Source organism: Triturus cristatus, chromosome 10 (genome assembly GCF_964204655.1).
Source record: "Triturus cristatus chromosome 10, aTriCri1.1, whole genome shotgun sequence".
Lineage (NCBI taxonomy): Eukaryota > Metazoa > Chordata > Amphibia > Caudata > Salamandridae > Triturus > Triturus cristatus.
Genome location: NC_140593.1, coordinates 431,288,279 through 431,314,715, shown reverse-complemented (window position 1 = coordinate 431,314,715; position 26,437 = coordinate 431,288,279). Strand labels below are relative to the sequence as shown.

General features: G+C 47.6%; 1 protein-coding gene across 12 annotated transcripts in view; it reads right to left on the bottom strand.

Moving 5' to 3' along the window:
• The window catches only part of WAC (WW domain containing adaptor with coiled-coil), a 600,841-nt gene that overhangs the window by 501,775 nt on the left and 72,629 nt on the right, over positions 1 to 26,437 (bottom strand). For all 12 annotated transcript variants that reach the window (XR_014970123.1, XR_014970125.1, XR_014970124.1 and 9 more), the window contains exon 4: positions 6,387 to 6,490. Coding sequence is in view for 9 of the 12 variants with exons in the window: in XM_085631783.1 (XP_085487909.1) it covers positions 6,387 to 6,490 (104 nt within the window). In the remaining 3 variants the exon portion in view is untranslated. The remainder of the gene's footprint in view (positions 1 to 6,386; positions 6,491 to 26,437) is intronic.

The following is a 26,437-nucleotide window of genomic DNA, read 5'->3' as shown; positions in this document are numbered from 1 at the left end:
CATTCAGCAATTCAGCAAAAAAAGTGGGGGCATACCATGCAAGAAAGATGGCACTCTCTCACAACGGTAAACTGTGCTCATGGCCTACCGTAGGTAACGCCTGTGGGCTGGCAGGATAAGGATGTGAAAATCAGCGTCCTGCAAGTCCAACGCTACCATCCAGTTTTGAGGCCAGACAGGACCTGAACCAATGTCAACATTTTAAACTTCTCCTTACGGAGGAAGCGGTTGGCGTTCCTGAGATTCAAGATAGGACGCAAGCCTTTGTCCTTCTTGGGGACCAGAAAGTAGTGGGAATAGCAACCACGACCCACTTATGGGGAAGGAACTCGTTCAATGGCTCCCTTGGTCAAGAGGGACATAACTTCCTGTTGGAGAAGGGCCAGGTGATCCTCCGAAATGCGATGGAATTGAGGTGGCATGGAAGGGGAGGGATTAGCCCCTTCAGACTATCTGCAAAACCCACCTGTCTGACGTGATGTTGCACCAGTAGGGGAGGTGATGGCGAATCTTGCCATCCACTGGAGATGGGTGGCCCTCAAAGGTTCCGACTAGGAGGGCTTGGAGGCTGCTGCAGAAGGGGCGCTGGTTGACTGGACCGCCTGCTGGCTCCCAGACCCACGACGGTGGGTACCACGTCCCCGGCCGTGAGGAAGCTGGACAGCTTGCGCAGGCCTGTGCCTCTAGGTGGAACGTGGCAGGGCACCCCTTCCACAGCCACCAAAGGGGCGAAAAGCAGACTGCGCGGGGGAGAGGTGGAAGTGAGGCCCAACGATCTGGCCATATCCCTAGAGTCCTTAAAGCGCTTGAGCGCGTTGTCTGCTTTGGCGCCGAACAGGCAATGGCTATCAAAGGGCATGTCCATCAGAGTAGCTTGAACATTGCCCGAAAAGCCAGGCGTAGCGTCAGAGCTACTGACGTGGAAATCATCCTGCCCAGCGAGTCAGCGGTTTTCAGCCCACATAGGATGGCGAAGTAAGCTGCGCCTCTCCCCACAGCCACTGCAGAGGAGAGTACAGCCCGGGCCTCCTCCGGGCATTGGGGCAGCACCTGCGCGACTGATTCCCACACAGAGTTGGAGTAACGGCCCAAGAGACTTGGTGTTCACAGACTGCAGTCCTAAGCTGGAGGAAGAAAACATCTTCCCAAGGTGGTCCAGCTTCTTGGATTCCCTATCAGGTGGGATGGTAAGAAATGCACCCTTGGAATTCGAGGCTTGGACCACCAAGCTCTGAGGGGTAGGATGGGAGGAGAGGAAAATGGGCTCGCCCGGGGCCGGGCTGTGGCATTGGGCAATCATCCTGTCCACAGGAGCCCGCGTTGGGCTTTGACCACGTGCCAAAAAGGGGTGTCTGTAAAGGCCTCATTGGACAGCAACAGGGGCTCCAAAGAGGCTGCTGCCGGTTGAAGCACCTTGGTCAGGAGGTTAGTCCTAACCATCAACGTAGGAAGCTCTAGGTTTAAGGCTTCAGCTGTTCTACGCAACACCACTGCATATGACACCTTCCCCCATAGCCACGGTAGGGGGAGAAAGCATGCCACGGGTGTAGGAAACTGGCTCTATATATACTACACCAAAATGAGGTATAGTGTGTATAGAGACCAAGGGACCCCAGAAGTAGGCATAGGTTAAAGTTAGATAGAACCTTACTCCCTATTTGTGGTAGAGTGGTCGAGCAGTAAGGCAGTATCAGAGGACTGTGTTAAGCATTTGATGTACACACTCAGTCAGCAAATTAATTCACACGCTCAAATAACCAAACTCTAGGCCAATTGTGTTTGTATAAAAATATATACTGTTTTATTTTTAGAACCAAGCAAGCATGGCACAGGTAAGCATTAAAAGCTTTTCAGTAAGAAGTTACTGGATATAGAACAGTCAGAAAACCCAATAGAACTTGTACTTTGTTTGATTTACAGGGGATGCAGCAGGTTGCAACACTTAGCAAATACAGTACACTGAAATGAATAGGCTTTTTCAGTAAATTACGGGTGTGCTGGATACCTGGATTCAGCACTGCGACATTTCCTGCAAAACAGGTAAGTGAATAAGTTTTGGTTATTTGTGCGATTTTTTAAGAATATTTTTAGATTTCAAAACTTCACACTTAGAAACTTTTTGAAAGAAAATTGTTAATGTTATCCTATGGAGGAAAAACAGGTTGTCGGTTTGTAGGTAAGTAATCAACTATGGGAGTTAAGGTTCTCGGGTTAGACTTAGGGGTCCCCCAGGGTCAGTGATGCACTTTTGTTTCACCTTCAGCGGCACTAGGGCGACTAGGTGCAGGGTGCTGTTTTGAGGTCGGGTGCCCAGTTTTCAATGGAGAACCTCCGGTTTGCAAAAACACTGCAGGAAGGGAGACGAAATACATCTGGGTGCGACCACCACTTTGAGAGGTAAGTTGGGAAGTTAAGGGTTGGTTAGGCACCGTTGGTTTGGGCACACAAAGCCGTGGGGCGTCTAGTGCAGGTGTGCCTTTTGGGGTTGGATCTTCTTACCAGCTCCGGGACGCGGTCAGGGGGGCCTTCTGGATTTAGGCTGCAGGCATCAGCAGGAGGCTTGAGGCAGGTCAGGGGTTGCCGGATTTCGGGTCAGGATCGCCGGTGGGACCTCCTCATTGTGTTTTTCCACTCGGTTCGGCGAGCGCAGAGGGGGCTGGATACGCGGTCTCTGGCTGCTGCCAGAGGTTGCAGTTGAACAACTCCGGTGTTCACAGGAGAAGCAGTCTTTGGAAGTGAAGGCAGGCAGGTCCTCCAGGGTTTCTGAGGTTGCTGGGTGCAGGACACCCCAGGATTTTGCAGGAGCAGGTTCGAGCAGAGATGGGCCAAGTCAGTGTGCGTCTTCCTCTTGTTAGCTGGCTGCACAGCTCTTCGGTCCATCTTTTTTTCTTGTTGTCACGCTGGATCTGAGGAAGCAAGGTTCAGGCTGCTCCTTACATACTGGATTTAGGAGAGCTACAGGTAGGTAAGGGCAGGCACCAATGGGTCGCTTCCCTGGGGTGGTTACACCCCCCATCGTGCCACCCTCCAGAGGGAGGGGGGCAGGCGCCTGTCCCTGGTTGGCTAGGTCCCCCCATCCTCAAGATGGTGTGACTCAGTTGTGCTTCACCTCACCTCCCCCACCTGAGGAGCTGAGTTGGCAGAGGTTGGCACACCTCTTTCCCCCCACTTGTTTTTCCCGCCGGCTCTCTCGCCCAAAGTGGGCGGCATGCCTTTGAAGCTTCCCCTTGGTAAACCCGGTCCATCACCACCCCCTTTTGTACCGCTTTGTTCGCCATAAGTTGGCAGGGTATGCTCAGACGTGAGTCCCTTGCTCACTTTGCCACTGAATTCAAGCAAGCCTGGCTGAAGACGGCTGAAATGCCAGAAACCGGTCCTAGGAAGCTTGTTTCCGTTCCAGGGAAGGCATGGCTTGGCAGTTTGGGCTGGACTGTTCCCATGAGGCACAGGGTCAGACTGATTTGCATATGGCCATGTCTGAACTAGGGTGGCAGAGTGGGCTAAAGAACGGTTATGGATTAAACCCAGATCTGTTAACTGGGTGTGAGTGTTTGATTGGTTCTGATGCTCCGTCCATCACCACCCCCTTTTGTACCGCTTTGTTCGCCATAAGTTGGCAGGGTATGCTCAGACGTGAGTCCCTTGCTCACTTTGCCACTGAATTCAAGCAAGCCTGGCTGAAGACGGCTGAATTGCCAGAAACCGGTCCTAGGAAGCTTGTTTCCGTTCCAGGGAAGGCATGGCTTGGCAGTTTGGGCTGGACTGTTCCCATGAGGCACAGGGTCAGACTGATTTGCATATGGCCATGTCTGAACTGGGGTGGCAGAGTGGGCTAAAGAACGGTTATGGATTAAACCCAGATCTGTTAACTGGGTGTGAGTGTTTGATTGGTTCTGATGCTCCGTCCATCACCACCCCCTTTTGTACCGCTTTGTTCGCCATAAGTTGGCAGGGTATGCTCAGACGTGAGTCCCTTGCTCACTTTGCCACTGAATTCAAGCAAGCCTGGCTGAAGACGGCTGAACTGCCAGAAACCGGTCCTAGGAAGCTTGTTTCCGTTCCAGGGAAGGCATGGCTTGGCAGTTTGGGCTGGACTGTTCCCATGAGGCACAGGGTCAGACTGATTTGCATATGGCCATGTCTGAACTGGGGTGGCAGAGTGGGCTAAAGAACGGTTATGGATTAAACCCAGATCTGTTAACTGGGTGTGAGTGTTTGATTGGTTCTGATGCTCCGTCCATCACCACCCCCTTTTGTACCATAATGGGGGAGGAGGCTTGTCACCTTGTCCCAGGATGTGCATTATTTCAGCCACCCCCATCCCCCCCGAGAGCAGCAGGCTCTCGACCCAGGGGTCCAAAAACATGTCTGTCTGTGGCAGCCTACGCAGCTACTCACTCAGGTCACTAGAAGTTGATTGAGTTTCAGGGGGCATCTCTAAGATGCCCTCTATTGTGCATTTTACATTAAATCCCACACTGGCATCAGTGTGGGTTTAATGTGCTGAGAAGTTTGATACCAAACTTCTCAGTCTTCAGTGTTGCCATTATGGTGCTGTGGAGCTCGTGTTTGACGATCTCTCAGCACCATGTACTCTTAAATTGCAGCTCTGCACTTACAATGCCCAGGAATGGACTTGGGCACTGTAGGGGTACAGGGCTCATGCACCTGTACCCTCACCACTAGCATAGGGCACCCAGCTAGAGGGGTGGCTGATGTATGCCAGAGCAGTGGTTTGTGGGCATGGCAGTGAGTGAGTGTCAGGGTAAAGGACCTCTAAGGGTGACATAGTAAGTGCTGCAGACCTTAGAGGCCTTCTCTGGTCACAGTGCCCTGGGTACCTGTGGTACCATTTACCAGGGGCTGACATGTGGCCAGATATGCCAAATGGGATTTGGCTTCAATCCAGTAGTTTTAGGGAAGGAACATAGGCCCTGGGTACCTGATTAGCAGGAGCCCAGGGCACACTTATTCAAAGAACATCAGCAATTCAGCAATAAGTGGGGGCATACCATGCAAGAAAGTGGGCACTTTCTCACAACGGTCTGTTGAAGTGTCCAGACCACTGGCCTCACCCAACTCCTCTCTCCAGTCAGGGTATTCCAACTGGTCTGCCAGAGGGTCCAAAAAACCCTGCCAGTCCTCCTCACCCTCCTCTGGTAGCCACTCAGGGCGATAGGAAACACAAGGGGAGAACAGGCGTGCAAAAGTACCAGTCAGCGCCGGTTCAGACGTCAAGCAACGTCGGTCTGGCTCAGGGTCCACAACCGGGGGCAGAGGTGTCACCAATGAATTCAGCGACAGAGGAGGTGTCTAGAGGTCGACCGGCGCCGATCTGGATCCAGGCCTGGATCCTGCAGCGCCGGGGCCGAAGCCACCGGCATCGAAGGCCTAGAGCCCCGAGCAGAGTCCACGGGGCCCGAAGGTGCACCGGCGGATTCAGGCTGCCTAAAAATAGAATGAAGAGCTTCGTAAAAGCTATGAAGTTGGGCAGGCATCGTCCCGGCTTCCGGAAAGGGAGGGAAGCTCGGGGTCAACGCAACAGGCTCCACGGGCGGAGCAAGGCGACTACCACCCGCATTCCACATCACATCGGCCGACGGACTGGGAAAATGCTTCTTCGCCTTCCTTTTGTGCTTGGACTTAACTGAAGACGAAGATTTCGACAAGGAGTGGTGATGGCACTGCGACAGGTCCCGAAAAACTCCCTCTAGACTGGGACCTCGATCAGCGCAGAGCCGACTGCCGGGCCTCCAGAAGCTTTCGGGACCGTTTCAGCAAAGACTTCGGAGCCGTGGCCCGGCAGTCGGTGCACGACTTGGGTTCGTGGTCGCACTCCAGGTACCAGTGGCACACAAGATGGGGGCCCGTTACCGAAATCAGTTTGCGACAGGAGTCACAAGGCTTGAAGCCGGTCCGCCGAGATGACATCCCTGTGTACCAGTAATCTTAATGACTCAAAAATAAGTTGACAAAAAGACGCAAAAATAGAGTCAAAAAGTGACTCGAGGTACCGCACTCTCCGGATCTGCACTAGGCTGGCACAGAAAAAGAAGAACTGACGTCAGCGTGCAGGGGCGGCATCTAAGTAGATACCGCAACGTCATTCCGGCGACCACAACGCCACCTACGAACGTGGAGTCGACTGACGCGACCTACCCACGCGCAGGGGTACTGCTGAAGAAAAAAAACTCTGGATCCAGTCTGACGCCTGGGGGTAATTCTACGGTGAGGAATCCATAACTAATTGTCTCTTTCAGATAAACTCCGTTATTGCACAGTACACAATAAGCTATACAATAAAAATGTAAACACCTCAAAATATGGCATTGTTAAATTCTTATATTATTCCTTTCACTAAATGTAAGTGGGAAAAGAATACTTACAGAATCTGAATTTTTGCTTGCATTACTGCTAGGATTAGAAGAATGTGAATTTGAACTAACAGCACTGTGGTTATGTGAGTTTTCTTGTGGAGAGTAGCTGGTCCCTTGAAAGAAAAACAAAGTAAGATCAAATTACTTTTTCACATTTGTAATATTGCGGTGCACATGCCTTAATATTTCCAGAAAAGCCATAGAAAACAATTATACATGTATTCTAATGTCCAGCCTCACCTAAAAACAAAGTTAATTACTGCAATAATGCCAGCTGCATTGATTATTAGTCTGAACTGCAGCACTAGTGATAATTGCCAAGGGGAGACTAGTTATTGGAGTAAAATGGTCATATCCAAAGGCAAGAAAATTGCTTTCCACAAGTATGTGGTATCCTGTAGGATTACACTATCATTACCAGATGCTGTTAATGTGTCCCAAGTAAACCAACTTTTGAACTTGCACAGGGCACTCCAGCTCTGGGCACCCCTTCCTTTTTGTATAACACATTCGTGGTCCAACTAATATGCAGACATTGTTTGTGTACCGGTCACATACTGAATCTCACTAATTGGGTTCAGATGAGCATGAGCACCATAGTGCAAGTTGCGAGTGGGGACACACCTACTATCATACATGTGTACCTGACTTTGTTGAGTATTCAAGAGAAGCAATTTCTTTTGGTATGTGACATTTGTGGTCCAACTACCTCGTTCTGTTTTTAATTAGGCACCATTTCCTATGAACTGATTAAACACTTGAAGATTTACACCACTAGAATGGCTAATCAGAGGGCGTTTGTAAAATATTAATGGGGTTTTATGGGCTTGCATGCTCTTAACTGATTTACTTTTTTTAGGACTGGTGATAGGTCAAGAGGTACCCTACCCACAGGTAGGTGTTCATAATGTTGGGCTTGTGGTAAATATACTACCTTTCTATATTGCCATTTTAACAATACACATACTGAGTCCTGATTATTTCTTCCCAATTTTCTTTCAGGATTTAGCCTTGCAGGTCTGTAGTCGTGTCTGAAAAGTAGGTCGTCTTCTGGCCCTGATTAATTTGCCATCAAAACCAGTGGCAATGCAACTTGTTGACCAGTCTTAACCATAGCTTATTGATGAGCTATGCAAACTAAAAAATAAATCAAACTGACAGAAAAAGCAAATGTCTTGTTTGACAGGAGATAGCTATTTTTGAGAGATATGACGTAGCTTAAGACACATTGACTAGAGCAAAACTATAACACTACTTGTAGGAAGATGGCTCTGTATATACTATACCAAAGTGAGGTATATTGTGCACAGAGTCCAGTGGAAACCCAAAGGTAGGCAGAGGAAAAGTGAGATAGCATCACACACTCTATTTGTGGTAGTGTGGGCGAGCAGTAAGGCAGTATCAGAGGACAGTGTTAAGCATTTGTTGTACACAATCAATCAGCAAATGATGTCACACACTGAAAGACTTAACTCTGACGAATTTGTTTGTATCAAAAATTTTATTTAGTTAATATATTTCAAGAACCAAGAAAGGCATGGTGCAGTTAAGTGAAATAAATGCTTTGCAAAATATTATAAAATGTTTTACAATTGAATGCAGGTTCAAATGCAGTTGATTGAATTACAGGTAAGTCAATGTTTTGAAATTCCTGAACATTCTATTTCAGATTACTTTGTACATTACTTATTGGATTACTTTTGCTAATCAGTGTGATATGCCTAGATATCACACAGACATTTCCTAGACAAAAGGTAAGTAAATCACTTTTAGTACATTTGCAGTTTTGTCAATGTTCCATACAAACAAACTCCACACTTTGAACAATTTTCAAGGAAAAAACAGTCAATATATTCCTATGGAGAAAAGGATAATGTTACTTACCCAGTAGGCATCTGTTCTTGGCATGTAGAGCTGTAGATTCACATGCTGTGATAACCCGCCATCTAGTGTTGGGTCTGGATGTTTGCACTTTGTTTTTCTTTGAAGAAGTCTTTTCCAATCACAATATTGGTGAATCCTTTTGGTGAGAGTGTGCATGGGCATCGACTCCATTGTTAGACTGTTTTCCCGCAGAGGGTGAGAATGGAGTAATAGTAAAGAATAGAGATGTCCATGCGTATGTATGTAAATTAATATAGAGAAATACAGCAGCCACAGATCGGGGGAAGTGGGTGGGCGCATGAGAATCTATAGCTCAACATGCCAATAACAGATGCTTTCTGGGTAAGTAACATTATCCTTTCAAGGCATGCGAGCTGTAGATCACATGCTGTGCATAGATTATATAGCAGTATTCTCCCAAAGCGGTGGCTAACCTGCAGCTGTTGGAGTTGTGTGAAATAGTGTTTGAAGTACTGCTCGACCCACATTGGCTTGTGGTCTTGCCGACACATCTACACAATAATGTTTAGCAAATGTGTGCAGTGTAGACCATGTTGCAGCTTTGCAAATGTCAACAGTAGGAATATTTCCTAAAAACGCCATAGTGAACCCTAGCTTACGAGTGGAATGTGCCCTAGGGGGTACAGTTAGAGTTCTCTTTGCTTTCGTATAGCATGTTTGAATGCAGTTAAGAATCTACCTTGCAATACCTGATTGGGCGATAGGATTTCCCTTGTGTGGTGGTGCAAAAGCAACAAAGAGCTGTTTCGTTTTACGAAAAGATTTTGTCTTTTCAGTTTAGTACAAGAGTGCTCTTCTAACATCTGAGGGGTGTAGAGCTCTATATGCAACTGAATTAGGCTGAAGTAAGAATACAGGTAATTTTATCGACTGATGTGAAATGCAGATACGACCATAGGAAAAATAATTAGGATTAGTACGAAGACCTACTTTGTCTTTGTGTAGCTGGAAAAATGTTTCTTTTATGGTTAATGCCTGTAATTCACTCACTCTCCTGAATGATGTGATTGCAATGAGGAAAGCGGTTTTCCAAGAAAAGAAAAGTATCTCACATTTAATCATGGGCTCAAAAGGTGGGCCCATCAACCTTGTAAGGACTATATTAAGATTCCACATTGGAGCTGGTTTAAGTTTTGGTGGTATGACTTTTTAGTCCTTCCATGAAAGCTTTGATCAGAGGTACTCTAAATAACGACAAATGCTATCTATTTTGTAGATATACAGCAATTGCTGCTAGGTGTAGTCTGATAGATGTATAAGCCAACGCTGACTGTTGCAAGTGTAACAGATAGCATGTGATGTTTTGTATGGAAGCATCAAGAGGGTTGACATGATTGTTACCACGGTAGATAACAAATCTCTTCCACTTAGCTGCGTAGCAGGCCCTCATAGGAGTTTTTCTAGCCTTAATGATATTCATACATTCTGGTGGAAGTTTTAAGTAACCAAATACTTCAGGTGACAGATCAAGAGGTTCAGTTGATTGGGAGCTGGGTGTCTGATTTCTCCATGGTTCTGTGTGAGGAGACTGGAGGTTAAATGTAGCTTTTGATGTGAGACTAGAGATAGCTCCAACAGGGTTGTGAACCATGGTTGACGTGTCCATGTGGGAGCTACTAGGATTAGAGTGGAATGTTGAGCTTCTGAACCACTAGTGGAATGAGTGGGAGAGGCAGAAAAGCGTAGGCAAATATCCCCGACTAGTTCATCCATAGTGTATTGCCCTTCGACTGGCAGGAGAACCTAAGGGTGCAGTTCCCATTTGTGAATTTGTCAGCTGAAGAGATCTGCAATCTGGTTGTTCACTTCTGGGTGGTGTTCCGCTAGGAGATAAAGTTTGTGGTGAATGGCCCACCTCCAGATGCCTTGGGCTAAGTGTGACAGTTGAAGAGTGTGTGTCCCCCCCACCCCTGTTTTTGTATGTAATACATAGCTGTCATGTTGTCTGTATGAACCAAGACAGCTTTGCATTCCAGGTGCGTCTGAAACGCCTCGAGAGCTAGAAAGATTGCAAGCAGCTCTAGATGGTTGATGTAAAGCAACTTCTGCTGTCGACTCCACAGGCCTTGCACTGTGTGTTGTAGATGAGCTCCCCAGCCAGTGAGGGATGCGTCCGCTGTCAGTACTATCTGTGGAACCGGGTCTATGAAAAGCCGTCCTTTTGACAAATTTGTGTGTTCCACCATTGCAGAGAGAGGAGTACAGCGGTTTACCAACACTAGATCGGTCAATAGACCGTGTGACTGGTTCCACAGACTGGCTAAGCATTCTAAAGTGGACGCATGTGCAGTCTGGCATGGGGACGATCATGATGCAATATGCCATCATACCCAGCAAATGCATATAAACTCGACCTGCAATCCAATGATTGGGATGAAATCGGAGAACTAAAGCTTGTATGTTTCGAATTCTGGCTGCTCTGGGAAACGCCAGGGCTTTGAGTATATATCGTAGCTCCTAGGTGTGAGAAAGTGCCATCTTTCTTGCATGGTATGCCCCCACTTTTTGCTGAAATGCTGAATGTACTTTGACTGAGTGTGCCCTGGACTCCGGCCAATCAGATGACCAGGGCCTATGTTCCTTCCCTAAAAACCTCAAAACCAAATTGGCAAACCCTGGCCACATGTCAGCCCCTGGTAAATGGTACCCTAGGTACCCAGGGCCTTGTGACCAGGGAAGGCCTCTAACGGCTGCATCTCTCATTGTGCCACCCTTAAAGGCCCTGTACCCAAACACACACACACTGCCCTGGCAGCCTAAGTGTCTGGGTACAAGACAATACAAAGAGTCGACATGGCACACATCCCTGGGTGCCATGCCCACCACCTACACTGCACTGGCATGCATCAGCATCAGGCACAGGAGCATGAGCCATGTGCCCCTACAGTACCCAGGTCCATTCCTGGGCACTAAGTGCAGTGCTGCCATTTAAGAGTACATGGTGCTGAGAGCTCGTCAAACACGATCTCCACAGCACCATAATGGCAACACTAAAGACTGGGAAGTTTGGTATCAAACTTCTCAGCACATTAAACACACACGGATGCCAGTGTGGGATTTAATGTACCAAGCACTGTGAGAAAGTGTCTCTGTATATACTGTTCCTTAATAGGTACAGGGTGTACAGAGTCCACAGCCCCCCAGGGTTTGACAGAGGTTAAAGTTAGATATAACCTTACTAAAGTGGTAGCTTGGTCGAGCAGTAAGGCAGTACCAGAGGATAGTGTAAAGCATTTTTTGTACACACTCAGTCAGCAAATGGTTTCATACACTCAATAACTGAACTCTAGGCCAATGGTTTATATATAAAAAATATATGCTTGTTTTATTTTATAACCAACACTTGGAGTTAAAATATACTTTCTAAACAGTAGATGTTTCATATAAATACTTTTGCAATATGCAATAGACTTTAGTAAACAGTTACAAGTGGTTGCAGTAGGCAACTCTATTTTTAAACACAACAATACATTGAGCTCAATGATAAATTCAAGTTATTTGCAACAGATTACTTTCTAGATAACTTTTGGAATTCCAGGACAAACAGTCAATGTATTCCTATGGAGTAAAATTAAGTTAACGGTTTGCAGGTAAGTACTTATTTGTGGGAGTTGGTATTCTGGGGTTAAAATAAGGGTTCCCCCATGATCCAGGATGCACTCTCGAAACGCCCTCAGCGACACTAGGGCGGCTGGGTGCAGAGTGCTGAGGCCCAAGGTTATCCAATGGGGGATAGGTGTGGCTACTCACTAGCAGGCCACCAGGTTGTGGGAGCAAAGCTCCTGATATTAGACTACGAGCAAAGGGGGATCCAGTTTAGCAGACAATCAATCACAGCATTTATATAGCGCACTACTCACCCGGAGGGTCTCAAGGCGCTAGGGGAGGTGGGGTCCGCTACTGCTCGAACAGCCAGGTCTTGAGCTGCTTCCTGAAGGCGAGGTGGTCCTGGGTCAGGCGGAGGTTGGTCGGGACGAAGTTCCAAGTCTTGGCGGCCAGGTAGGAGGACCTTCCTTCTGTGGTGGCTCTTCGGATCCGGGGGATGGCGGCGAGGGCGTGGCCGGTCGATCGAAGTTGGCGTGTGGGAGCGTAGAAATTGAGGTATCCTGGGCCTTGGTTGTGTAGGGCCTTGTGTGCGTGGGTGAGGTGACGGAAGGTGATTCTCTTGTTGACCGGGAGCCAGTGCAGATCTCTCAGGTGTCCGGAGATGTGGCTGCGACGGGGGATGTCCAGGATGAGTCGTGCTGAGGCGTTCTGGATTCGCTGTAGTCTCTTCTGGAGTTTGGCGGTGGTTCCGGCGTAGAGGGAGTTGCCGTAGTCCAGACAACTGGTGACGAGGGCCTGGGTGACCGTCATCCTGGTCTCGGTGGGGATCCACCGGAAGATCTTACGTAGCATGCGCAGGATGTTGAAGCATGACGAGGAGACGGCGTTGACTTGTCTGGTCATGGAGAGGGAGGAGTCCAGGATGAAGCCCAGGTTACGTGCGTGGTCTGTTGGTTTGGGTGCGCTGCCCAGGGCGGGGGGCCACCAGGAGTCGTCCCAGGCGGAGGGTGAGGAGCCCAGGATGAGGACTTCCGTCTTGTCTGAGTTCAGTTTCAAGCGGCTGGTCGTCATCCATTCGGCTACGTCTTTCATCCCTTGGTGTAGGTTGGCTCTGGCGGTGGCGGGGTCGTTGGTGAGGGAGAGGATCAGCTGGGTGTCGTCGGCGTAGGAGATGATGTTGAGGTTGTGTTGGCGTGCGATGGCTGCGAGGGGGCTCATGTAGACGTTGAAGAGGGTTGGGCTGAGCGAGGAGCCTTGAGGAACGCCGCAGATGACTTCGGTGGCTTCTGATCTGAACGGGGGGAGGCGGACTCTCTGTGTCCTTCCGGCGAGGAACGAGATGATCCATTCCAGTGCCTTCTCCTGGATTCCGACGTTGCTGAGGCGCTGCACTAGGGTACGGTGGCAAACAGTGTCGAAGGCCGCGGAGAGGTCTAGGAGGATGAGGGCCGCTGTTTCTCCATTGTCGAGCAGGGCTCGGAGGTCATCGGTAGCTGCGATCAGGGCAGTCTCTGTGCTGTGGTTGGCCCGGAAGCCAGACTGCGAGAGGTCGAGGGATCCGTTCGTCTCGAGGAAGGCGGCCAGCTGCTTGACGGTCTTCTTGATGACTTTTGCTGGATACGGGAGCAGCGAGATGGGGCGGTAGTTCTTGAGGTCGGTAGGGTCGGCTGATGGCTTCTTTAGTAGGGCGCTGAGTTTGGCGTGCTTCCAGCTCTCCGGGAAGGTAGCGGTGTCGAAGGAGGTGTTGATGATGTCCCGCAGGTGGGGTGCGATGACAGCGTCGGCCTTGTTGAAGACGTGGTGAGGGCAGGGGTCGGTCGGAGATCCGGAGTGGATGGAGTTCATCGTGCGGATGGTGTCTTCGGTGCTGATCGGGGTCCAGGCGCAGAGGGTGGTGGTAGGGGGCGGTGATTCAGTTGTGGCGTGCGTCGGTTGAGAGCTGTTGTGTATGTCCGCGATCTTGTTGTGGAAGTAGGAGGCGAGGGCGTTGCAGAGGTCTTGCGAAGGGGTGATGTCGTTGTTTCCGGCGTTGGGGTTGGAGAGCTCTTTAACGATGTTGAAGAGTTCCTTGCTGTTGTGGGCGTTGTTGTCCAGTCGTTCCTTGAATGCAGTTTTCTTGGTGGCGTGGATCAGTTGGTTGTGTTTTCAGGTGGCGAGCTTGAGGGCAGTCATGTTGTTCGGTGTTGGGTCTCTGCGCCAGGCTTTCTCGAGGGCTCGGCCGTTCTTCTTGGAGCTCTTGAGTTCTTCGGTGAACCATGGGGCTTTCTTGCTGCCGGGTCTGCTAGGCGGGGTCTTCAGAGGGGCGAGGTCGTCTGCGCAGTTGCTGATCCACTTCGCGAGGTTGGTGGCTGCCTGGATTGGGTTCGTTGCGCTGGTGGGAGGGTTCGTGCTCAGGGAAGTCGCGAGCTGGTCGGCTGTGATCTTGTTCCAGCTTCTGCGTGCAACCTGTTGCTGGTGGTGGTGGATCGTGGTCCTTCTGAAGTTGAAGTGGACGCAGCTGTGGTCCGTCCAGTGGAGTCCGGTGGCGTGGCTGAAGGCGATGTCCTTGCTGGATGAGAAGACGGGGTCGAGTGTGTGTCCGGCGTAGTGAGTGGGGGTGGTCACCAGTTGCTTGAGACCGAGGTTGGCGAGGTTGTCCAGTAGGGTGGTGGTGTTGCGGTCGTTGTTGTTCTCCAGGTGGAAGTTGAGGTCCCCGAGGAGGAAGTAGTCAGCGGAGGGGAGGGCGTGCAGGCTGATGAAATCTGCGATGTCTTCGCTGAATTGGTTGCGTGGTCCCGGGGGTCTGTAGAAGAGGGTGCCTCTGAGGGTGGTCTTGGGGTTGATGTGGATCTGGAAGTGCAGGTGTTCGACGGGTGCGAGGGTGTCGTCGGTGTTGGTCGTGATGCGGATGGAGTTCCTGTGGATGATGGCGATGCCTCCTCCTGTCTGGTTGACGCGGTCCCTCCGGATGATCTTGTAGCCGTCCGGGATGGCGATGTCGGGCGCTGAGGAGGTGTTCATCCAGGTTTCCGTGAGGAAGACGACGTCTGGGGCTGTGGTGTCGAGCAGGTTCCAGAGCTCGAGGGCGTGTCTGTGGACGGAGCGGGTGTTTAGCAGGATGCACTTGAGGTGGTTGCTGCTAGAGTTCGGCTTGGTCGGTGCTGGTGTGGTGCAGGTCCGAATGCAGGTGAACTTGCAGGAATGGCAGCAGAAGGGTCCGTGGGTGCGTCTCGGGGTGGCGATAGCAGCCCGGGATTCTGCCGGCGTTGAGTGCGTAGAGTTCGGTGGCGTGGTAGGTCCGGCGGGTGGGCTGGTGTCTGCGGGGGCCAGGGGTCCGGGGGCAGGGGTCCTGGCACTGGGCGCGGTCCAGATGCGGAAGGGCGCAGACTGGCTTACCTTTGGCGCTCAATCGGTGCTCCCGCTGCGCGCGTCCGCTGCGCGGTCGCTCTGGGGGCGTCATAAGAAGGGAGCCGGGAGGGGAGGGTCCGCTGGGAGGCGGGAGCGTGTTAGCCTATCGGCTGGCGGGGGGGCGGGGCCGCAGGCAGGCAGCCGCGGGAAAATCGAGTGCGGGCTTGGCGGGCGGCCCTGCGGCCCTGCGGCGGCTGGGGCGCTGGGGGAGGGAGAAGACAGCGTTCGGCGATCAGGCAGGCACAGGCAGCAGGTGAGGCACAGGAGCAGGAGGGACGAGGAGCGTGGGGGCGACCAGGCCGATGAAGGCGCAGTGGTCCCCAGAAAAGGTGCACGCACAGCGGCGGGCGGGTGCAGGGTGCTGTTTTGGCTTCAAGTACCCTGTTTTCACTGCAGATCTTCCAGTTGCGACAAAGACTGCAGGCTCGGAGACAGAAGATTTTCTGGAGGTGATTACCGGATGGAGAAGTAAGTTAGGATGCTGGGACACAGTCGGTTGGGCCACCCAACGCCGTGGGATGTCTGGTGCATGGGTGTCTTTAGGCGTCTGGTTTTCTTACCAGCTCTGGGCACAGTCGCGCGGCTCGGGCTGACTGAATTATTTATTAAGCGCACTATTGCCGAGGCGTCTTGGCGCTGTATGAGGGTAGAGATTAGCTACATCCAATCTAGGATTTAGTAAATAGCCAGGTTTTTAAGGCCTTTCTAAACAGTCTTATTTGTTCCTAGTCGTAGCTCTGTGGGTAGAGAATTCCACAGTTTTGCTGCTTGAAATGAAAAGGCCTTACCACCCCATCGGGCCTATTTTGTTATGTATATTGTCTTCCATTCTCACTTATATGTATTTTATATGTATATTTATGTGGTCTGTTTTGATAAATTGTTGCAGCCCTGACGAAGTTCCCAAGGCTTGGGGGAACGAAACGCGTTGGCTGTGTGCCTATTTTCTTATTGAAGATTACGAATAAAGGAAGAAACGTATCTCCAAATATTGGTGTTGCTTAAATAAGGACTTATGACTGAGTGCACCTTCCCTTCTTTTTTCTATGGTCTCCTTGTATGACAAGTATCTTTAAACAGCGGGTACTGGGAGTTGTTGCACCCGAACTTTACATTATCACCTAATGAAACTTTAAGTGCTTGACCTTGGTCAGCTGTTTTGCTCTTTTTTGTTATATATCTGCTGGGTGGCAGCCTCAGAGCAGACGTGGATTGTAGGTTAGGTTTAAAGGGGCACCTCTAAGATGCCCTCTGGGGTGCTTGGTACATTAAATCCCACACTGGCATCAGTGTGGGTTTAATGTGCTGAGAAGTTTGATACCAAACTTCCCAGTCTTTAGTGTTGCCATTATGGTGCTGTGGAGCTCATGTTTGACGAGCTCTCAGCACCATGTACTCTTAAATGGCAGCACTGCACTTACAGTGCCCGGGAACTATAGGGGCACAGGGCTCCTGCGCCCACACCATTGGCATAAGGCATCCAGCTAGGAGGGGGGGGGGGGGGGGAGGGTGTGAGTGTGAGTGTGAGTGTGAGTGTGAGTGTGAGTGTGAGTGTGAGTGTGAGTGTGAGTGTGTGTGTGTGTGTGTGTGTGTGTGTGTGTGTGTGTGTGTGTGTGTGTGTGTGTGTGTGTGCAGGGCCTTTAAGAGTGGCACAAGGAGTGCTGCAGCTCTTAGAGGCCTTCCTTGGTCACAAAGCCCAGGGTACTTAGGGTACCATTTAACAGGGGCTGGCATGTGGCCAGGGTTTGCCAATTTGGGTTTGGTTTGTTTTAGGGATGGAACATAGGCCCTGGGCACCTAATTGGCAGGAGCCCAGGGCACACTCAGTCAAAGTACATTCAGCAATTCAGCAAAAAGTGGGGGCATACCATCCAAGAAAGATGGCACTTTCTCACACCTATGCACTAGAAGTGAATTGCTTACCTTTTGTCTAGGAGATGTCTCAGTGTGATATCTAGGAATATCACACTGATTCGCAAGAGTAGTCTGAAAAGTAATCTAAAAAAGTAACGTGCATAATTATCTGAAAAGTAATTTCGAAACACTGACTTACCTGTAATTCAATCAACTGCATTTGAACCTGCATTCAATTGTAAAACATTGCATAAGATTTTGAAATGCATTCATTTCACTTACCTGCACCAGGATTGGTTCTAGAAATAAAATAACAAAATATTTTATGAATTGGTATGAATTCAGTCTTTGAATGTGTGACATCCTTTTCTGCCTGAGTGTGTACAACAAATGCTTAACACTACCCTCTGATAAAGCCTTGCTGCTCGCCCACACTACCATAAATATAGAGTAAGGTGCTATCTACTTTTACCTCTGCCTACCTTTAGGGTTCCACTGGACTGTGCACACTATACCTCATTCTGGTATAGTATAGACAGTGCCAGCTTCCCACAGAAAGCATGATGGGTTGCTTGCACAGAAAGAAAAAAATAAGCAGGACAAATGCCAGAACAATAAAATTCCAAATCAGTAAAGGCTACAGACTTAATCAAAGTTCCATGCCCCCAATTATTCAGTTTAAATAAGGGCAATACGCTTAAAATCATTATTTGGAATGTCAATGGTTTACAGAGTGTCCCATTTGCAAACTGAGTTAGTGTGAATCAGATTACAAGGACCCACTGATTGAGAATGAAGCACCGTATTAGATTTCAGCACCATGGATAAGGAAAGTAATATAGACACAAAAAGTCACCATCATGATAAAAGGAAAGAGAATTGATATCTGAAATAAAATGTAGAAATGGCCCCACACCATGAGCCCCACATTGCATCAATAAAAACAGGAGAAAACATTTATTGTCTAGGGTCTGAACGCAGGTAAATAAATACATCAAGGCCTTACAGTGGTGATGGTCATATTCCTTACACTATACATTCCGACATGCTCTCATCGTCCCTTAGTCAAACTACACATGAAAGGGGGACACTTCCTTTGATGTGAAAACAGACGAGTACATATTCTATTTTTGCACCAAACTAAAAAGCCTGCCATCAAAACAGACGTCATAACCAATACCATCTGTATCACTTGGAAAGCCACTCCTTAGTTACCCTAAGTACCTCACAATTATTTACACAGACCAAGCTGAAAAGAAACCGACACTCCAACAAGGACACCAATCTTTCTATAACAAAATGGAACCAGCCACAGTGTGAAACACTACCACCTCTGTGCAAAGATATCTTGACCCTAAAGACCCTCACTGCCATGCTGAAAAAGAACAAAATTAACATCTCTCCTGATATTTTATAATCTCAAATCAATTTGTATTATCCTGCCCTTTTCTTAATCTTCCCTCAAACTACGCCTAATCAAGATGGCGAATTCTTTTTATCAGTTTGTTGCCATCTTTTACTCTATCACCCTCAAACTTGCCCTTCATCATAACCCTCCCTACTCCCTTGCCTCTTGAAAGTTTTCTTGCATTTGTTGTGCATTCTAAATAAATAGAAATGCAACTAAGAATAAAAAAATGACAAACCAAAAAACAATGAAGCATTTCGCTGGAAATGTACAATTGACAATTGGGGCCAGATCATTAGCAGAAAGGCATTACACTTTACTCACAGCCTTAGCAAGGCTCAGGGACAAATCTAATTTAGGTAAATAGTGTTAAGAAAGAAAACTCATGGTAAACAACATCTTAAATGATACCTTCAATGAATGGATGGACATGGCTACAGGCGCAACTGGTTGCGTCAAATGTATTTAGGAATGACTACTGGGGCGGATCTATATTTTCACACTGAGCTTGTAATGAGTTGATTTATATAAATGTTTTATTACTCATGGACTTTAGGCTAAAATTTTATAAAGGTTAAATATTTATACACAGCAACTGACTCGCAAGCAGTCACAGGCTTCTCCAGCAGGTGTGTGGGAGGCAAAACCTTACAACAGAAAAATAAATTGACACAAAAACAATGTCCAGCCCACTGTTTATCTTTTAGGCAAATGTTAAGTACTTTAATCCCACAGCAGAACTAAACACCACACAATTCATAAAAAATGTAATTTAGGGCTACTAAGGCTTACCAAAGTTCAGTGTTAAAAGGGTGGCGCTATGCCCCTCCCCCACATCCCCAGGTAATTCCCCTCCCCACAATAGGCCGAGGCTTCCTACCATTACCATCCTTGCCCCATTGTGAAAATAGGTACGATTAGGCTCAGGTGCAGATGGCTCAAAAAGTTCAGAGTTTTGTTGAGCATCTCCGTTAACGGTCTATAATGGTTTCTTTATGCAAAAGTCTCACACAGAAATAGGAGACTCTCCCACAAGCCTCCGTCTCTTCTCCCTCTGTGTAAACAAAGCCCCGCTGTGTAGAGAAACCACAGAGGCAGCCTAACTTCAGGACAAGGTCTGCAGATCAGACTCCTTAGTGCGGGGAAATAGGAACAGCAGCAACTTGCTACGGCAGTTTTGGCTCTCGGTAATAGCATTGGTGGTCTCGAGAAAGGTTTTTTTGTGGCATGGACGGTCACAGTAGTTGCAAACTCAAGGACAACCAGGATAGTCCGGATCCCCGGTGACGCAACCAACTTCTTTCTAGTGGCAGGCATGGTACAGGTCACTCTTGAACTGCACAAGGACACCGAGAGACCTCCTTTCAAGCACAGATCACTCCTTTATTGATTATTTTTGCTTTCAGCTTCATCTGGAGCTCCTCATACAGGAAGCAAACTGGGCTTTCCCTCTTGCATAGTCTCTCCTTCGGCACAGTCAGCACTCATTCCCGCTCTCAGTTAGCAGACCAGCTTCTAGGTTCATTAAACAGTCCCTCAGCTTTTCATGCATAAAGTGCTGATATCAGGCATAACCCCAGCTCTGGGAGTGGGAGATTAGCTCAGGCAAACACCAGCCCTGGGTGGACAGCAGCATTGAGTACTCTACGGAGCACTTTCTTCCAGGTCAATAAATTGGGAAAAAAGCAGTGGCATAGCCAATAGGTCTCGCCTTTGGGACCTTATAAGTGTTTAGCCATGCAACGTTTGATGTTGTTGCGCCAAGGAAATTGTGCTGCATAACTAAATCATTATAAGGACCCAAAAGCGAGACCTATTGGCTATGCCAATGCTTATGAATGATGTCGAAAATGCACAATAGTTAAGAGACTGAAACACTTCATTGCCAAGAGTAAGCAGCTAAACCCGTTATAGTCTGCCACCAGCAGCTGTTCCATGACAGCATAACCATCAGGAGAACAGACTTATGACTCAGCTTGCAGGATTGGAATTTATAAATTCTCGGGTGTAATGACCTGCCTTGCACAGGCACTTTGCCTGCGCAAATGGTTGTCACATGACCAGTTTTTGACCAGCATCACTGATATTTAATGTCCCGGCTGGTAGTATTGCATATTAGTATATCCAAAATATGAAACCTAAAGTACCTGCTCCTTCCTGCAACTTCCTTACCCCTTGCATGGCTTTCCTCTGTGGCAAAATAACCTAAAGTTGGCATTTTAAGCCTTTATCTGTAGATACTTTGAAGACCAAATATAAATAGACCGAGTTTTAAAATGTGCTCTACAGTTGCGTTAATAACCCCTGATCGGTAATTAAAGTTAACAAAACATGAGTCATGTTACAAATTAGTACATACAGCTTTTATCACGAGCAGTCTCATCCCTATTTTAGAGGTGGGGGAAAGGCCTCCTATTGTGGCCCATATACGAGCCAGTGCTCCTAATTACCCTTAGTGAATTGACTGAAGTCAGCTTCCACTTTGTGTTGGAACAGCAGAGCAGCTGGAGCAAGAACAGCGGGGGGGGGGGGGGGGGCTAGCATACAGGAAGCAAGGTATACGAGGTTAAGGAGGACAGTAGAGCATAAGCAGATATGGTACGAAAGGATAGAAAAGAAGTGAGTACAGAACACGTGCAGGAAGGAGTAAACTAGGCTGGGTGAAAGAGGAGGGTAGGCGTGGTACACAGTGTAAGCCTATGGAGGGTGGAAGACAGTGAGGGTTGTGGCATTGGCTATACAAAGAAGGGTAGGTGGAAATACTTGCATCAAGTTGGATGAATGAATGTGACGGCTGAAGACACGAAGGAAAGCCATGCAAGGGGTAAGTGCAAGAAGGAGCAGGTACTTTAGGTTTCATATTTTGGATATACTAATATGCTATACTACCAGCATTATCTGTCAACAGAGTTGTGCCCAAATAAATGCTCACGATTTTACTATGCTTTACTTTCTACAAGTCACGCTGTGTGCACACAGGAATACTGCCTCTGTTTTTTTGTTCCGGACAAAACATGCAAATTGAACCAATCACATGCATAATGATTGTAGGCACCTGTGTGCAACTGCAAAAGATTTGCTTGTATTACTATTCAACTGATCTATCCACTACAGCATTTTAAAAATCACAACGCTTGGCTGAACTTAGCACCATCCCAAATACAGGGAAGAATACTATAGTGAAAGTGTGATTTTATCAAGGACCATGGGCAGATGCAAGCATAAATCTAATAGAAGAACAAATGCAACATACACTCTAGTACTGTCCTCTAATCCTGCACTTGTCCCGATACACTAACTTGTGCACCTCACTACACACACTACTCTACACGTTTATTAACCCCACATGTCACAAACGAAAGACAATCCTAGACGAAGCAAGTGACACAAAACACCACATAATGGCTCAACACAAACTGCATGTGAACAGCTGCTACCACAAAGAGTACCAGCACGTCTGCCATAGCCACGGAAGTTGTCATTGCAGCCTGCATTTCGTCTTATGAACATCTGATCAACTAGTCAAGCTTTGTCCGCGTGTTTTCAGGGCACAGATTATCTGCTATTTGTCATCTGGTAAAACTCAGACACAATTACATTTTACATTACAGCAGTGTATTTAGTGCCAATGCTGCACATGCCTCAACTTGTTGTCCTAAACCTTCGGGATGGCCATTGCAGTGGACAAGCTGCAGACAGAGTGAGGCTTGGGGAGAGCCTGGAGGAAAGTCTCACAAGGCTTGCGCGGAGCATGGTTGGACCACCGGAGTAGGAGTTTGCTCTTTGTGCCAAAGGCTGCACTGTGTTCGGAGAATAAACACAAAGGGGAGGGTGGGGATGTGAGCGCAGAGTCAGCACAGGGAAGGGTGGGGGATGAATATGAAAGGAACACAGAGTTGGCCGGTGAAGAACGCGGGAGAAGAGGAGGCAATAGGGACAAGCACACATGGCACTGGAAGAGGAATTGTTTGGTCTCCAGCCGTGACATTGGCGTCAGAGGAAGGGAAACGCTCTGTTTGTGCCTGGAGGGCGGGGAGAGAGCTGATAACGCAAAGCGGAAGGGGGAAGCAAAATGAAAAAATGTTAAAATAACAGCGACAGGCTGAAAGCAACTAAAACGAGCCCGGGAGTGGTGCGCACGCGCTAAAAGGACTTTTTAAAAAAGAATGGCGAAGCACTCGTGCTGGCATGCCCCTAGCGGGACCAGCGGCACACAGCTATGCTAATTAAAAACAGATGGTCGGCGCGCCGCTGCTTGCTCCCGCAAGGTGGATGCCACCACAAGCACGAGTGTGCTTGAAAAGGAGATGACCGATTTCTAAAGGTCTTCTCCTAGAACAGCACATGCACACTGACTAAGCGAGACCTAAAAAGGGGTGACTGGAATGCCTCTTACATACACTATTTCCAGAAAGAGTAAGATAATAAATGTTACATGATTTAGAACAAGTTTAGGTTGGTTCCCTTTCACATGTAATTTCTAGGCTGGTCTACAGAAATAGTATTTGTGCAGTCAGGCTTCTCACAACAGGTAGCACTGCGACTGCTCGAAGCAGGAGTATCTAAAACATGGGCGAGTTTTTTACACCTACATGTCATCAGCCTCCTTGAACCAATAATCTGACCCAGATAAAAGGGCGGGTCTGGCCTAAAACCTCCTCAGCTTGAACAACAAACTGCAGTCCCAAACTTTACTCCTACCATCCACCAAATGGCAGTAAGAACAAAAAAGCAAGACCTTGATAACAGTCTTCATTAAATCCTCCAGCCACAGGAAGGCAGTCAAACGTAGCTAAGCTCATCCTCCATCTTGTAGCACAAGACAAGGGGCATCCAAAAATAATCCCACTGGCTTCAGTAATCATACACAACCAGTCCTGGTACCATACATGTATCTCACACTCCAACGAGCACACACTCAACATGTACACAAAATGTCGGCGAAAGGCTCTAGGTTTTACATAATAGCAGAACTTCACTAGAGGTAAAAAGGACAAGAGACTGCCTTCTCACCGACAAACATAACAAGCATTGGCATAGCCAATAGGTCTCGCCTTTGGGACATTATAAATATTTAATCATGCAGCACAATATCCTTGGTGCAACATCAACTGTTGCATGGCTAAACACTTCTAATGTCCCAAAGGCGAGACCTATTGGCTATGCCAATACTTTTTTTTTTTTTTACTTTAGCCGCACAGCATTATCGCACTGCATCATGGCCAACAGGTCACAAAGGCAAAACATCTTGACCTTGCCAAATGCTTGTTTTTTTCTCACCTTGCATGCTTTTACATTGTCTCTCCCATTCCTGTTTTCCTTTCTCGAACCTAGCCTGCATTAGCACTGGTGAAGTCAGAGTACAGAAAGAACAAGCTTTACATGCAAGATGATTATGAACTTGGTATGATCGCACTACAGCGTGCAAGGGCCAGAGGCACCACATGAGGGCGCGCAAAGAGCAGTGTACGGCGTTTGAGTGACAAGCTCAACTTTGTCCAATGGCAACCTGTCCCATGTGGAAGAAGGCAGGTAAACGGAGTGCAGTGACTGTCATCGCTTAGAACATAACTTGCAAGCCAGCAGGTGGTGGTACTGTAAATCGAATCGCCTCACAGTTGAGTATATATTGTGCTATTCAAGGCTTCAGCAGGAATTAAGATCAGATTTAAGACCTATACCAGGAGTTCCAGGAATTACCTTTATGGGGAAAGCAAATGAACGGGGTATTGTACTCCATGATGGAAACTTATTATACCAGTATGGGGCAGCTAGAGCATCTACCTGCAAGTGGCAGACAGGCCCAGATAGCCGAAAAGCCACAGACTAGGTGGGAAATGTGAGAAAGTGCCATCTTTCTTGCATGGTATGCCCCCACTTTTTGCTGAATTGCTGAATGTACTTTGACTGAGTGTGCTCTGGACTCCTGCCAATCAGGTGCCCAAGGCCTATTAGTTACTTACCTGTTTTGGATAAAGGTCCCAGTACTGAGTCTAGGCACCCAGTACGGGATTACAAAAGTAACGAGAACATACTGTACCTGCAACTTGTATTTTCTGCCATAGGGAATCATTGACTGTTTTCTAAGTGTCAACTTTTAAAATAGCAAAATATTGTCTAAAAATCATCACAGTAATTAAGTCGACTTTCATCACTTGATTCCAAGTACTGACCCAGGACTGAATCTAGGATCCAGTCCTGGAATTCCAAAAGTAATCCTAAAAGTAATCTGTGGCAAATAACTTGAAACTTCCATTTAACTCAATGCATTATTGTGTTTAAAATTGTGTTGCCTATTGCAACCACTTGTAACTTTCTACAAAAGTCAATTGCATATTGCAAAAGTATTTATACAAAGCATCTCATTCTGAGAAAGTATATTTTAATACCTATGGCTGGTTCTAAAATAAAACAAGCATATATTTTGTATATATAAACCATTGGCCTAGAGTTCAGTTATTGAGTGTGTGAGACCATTTGCTGACTGAGTGTGTGCAACAAATGCTTTACACTGCCCTCTGATACTGCCTTACTGCTCGACCATGCAACCACTTTAGAGAGTAAGGTTTTATCTAACATTAGCCTCTGCCAGACCTCTGGGGACAGTGGACTCTGTACACCCTGTACCTATTAGGGAACAGAATATACAGAGCCACTTTCTCACAGGAAGATAATGTAAATACGACAGGTTTGGCTTTCATATTCTCTCCCTCATCTGATATCTGGTCATATACCAGACGATGGTCAGAGGTTTTGCGACGTTTATCAGAGAATATGTTTATAACGTGCTCACATAGAGGGAAGCATATGGGGGAGGGAGATACATTTCAAATTACAACACAGATTTGACAAATCAGGCATGTCTTGGAAAATGATGGAACTAGCAAAGAACCAGATACATATTCTTGTATCCTTTTTTTATGGAAAAATAATTAAAGGAAGCATAAAAATGCATTTAAAAAAAAGTTAATATTTCATTATATACGTAATCCTAGCGGCTATACCAGGATGAGGGTGGGCAACAGAGAAAAAACATGTGCTGATGCAGCTACCAGTGAACTGGCAAACAGTGCAAAGGAACATTCCGGAAGTAGGAAAGCAAAAGTTGGTGAAGGAACAGAGTGTGAGAAATTAAACAACCGAAGGATCTATATAAATAAAAGGAGCAGTCGTCTTTTTACAAGCTTACCACTGAATTAGACAAGAAAAGATTTTACGCGTCGACAAGTACACAGCAGAATAATATTTCAATCCATTTTCCTTTGTTACCAAACTCACAGAATAGTGTTTTGTTTAAAATATCCTTCACCTACAAATGTCCAACCCTTTAGAACAACTAACTTTTTTTTTTAGCCCTTTTGGTGCTTGCAAGAAAAAACAGAAAACTGCTTAGAGCGGAAATGGGAGTCTCTTTCACTGTCCTTTTACGCACAACTGTTTTTGGCAATCTGTTGAGTTTCTTGCTAGGAATAACAAAAAATAACTCAATGTGAGAAAGTGCCATCTTTCTTGCATGGTATGCCCCCACTTTTTGCCGAATTGCTGAATGTACTTTGAGTGTGCCCTGGACTCCTGCCAATCATGGGCCTAGGGCCTATGTTCCTTCCCTAAAACCTAAACCTCACATTGGCAAACCCTGGCCACATGTCAGCCGCTGGTAAATGGTACCCTAGGTACCCAGGGCCTTGTGACCAGGGAAGGCCTCTAAGGGCTGCAGCACTCATTTTGCCACCCTTAGAGGCCCTGTACCCTAACACAAACACACTACCCTTGCAGGCTGAGTGTCTGGGTACAAGACAAAACAGTCGACATGGCACACATCCCTGTGTGCCATGCCCACAACCTACATTTCCCTGGCATACATCAGCCAACCCTCTAGCGGAGTGCCCTATGCCAGTTGTGTGGGCACAGGAGCATGAGCCCTGTGCCCCTACAGTACCCAGGTCCATTCCTGGGCACT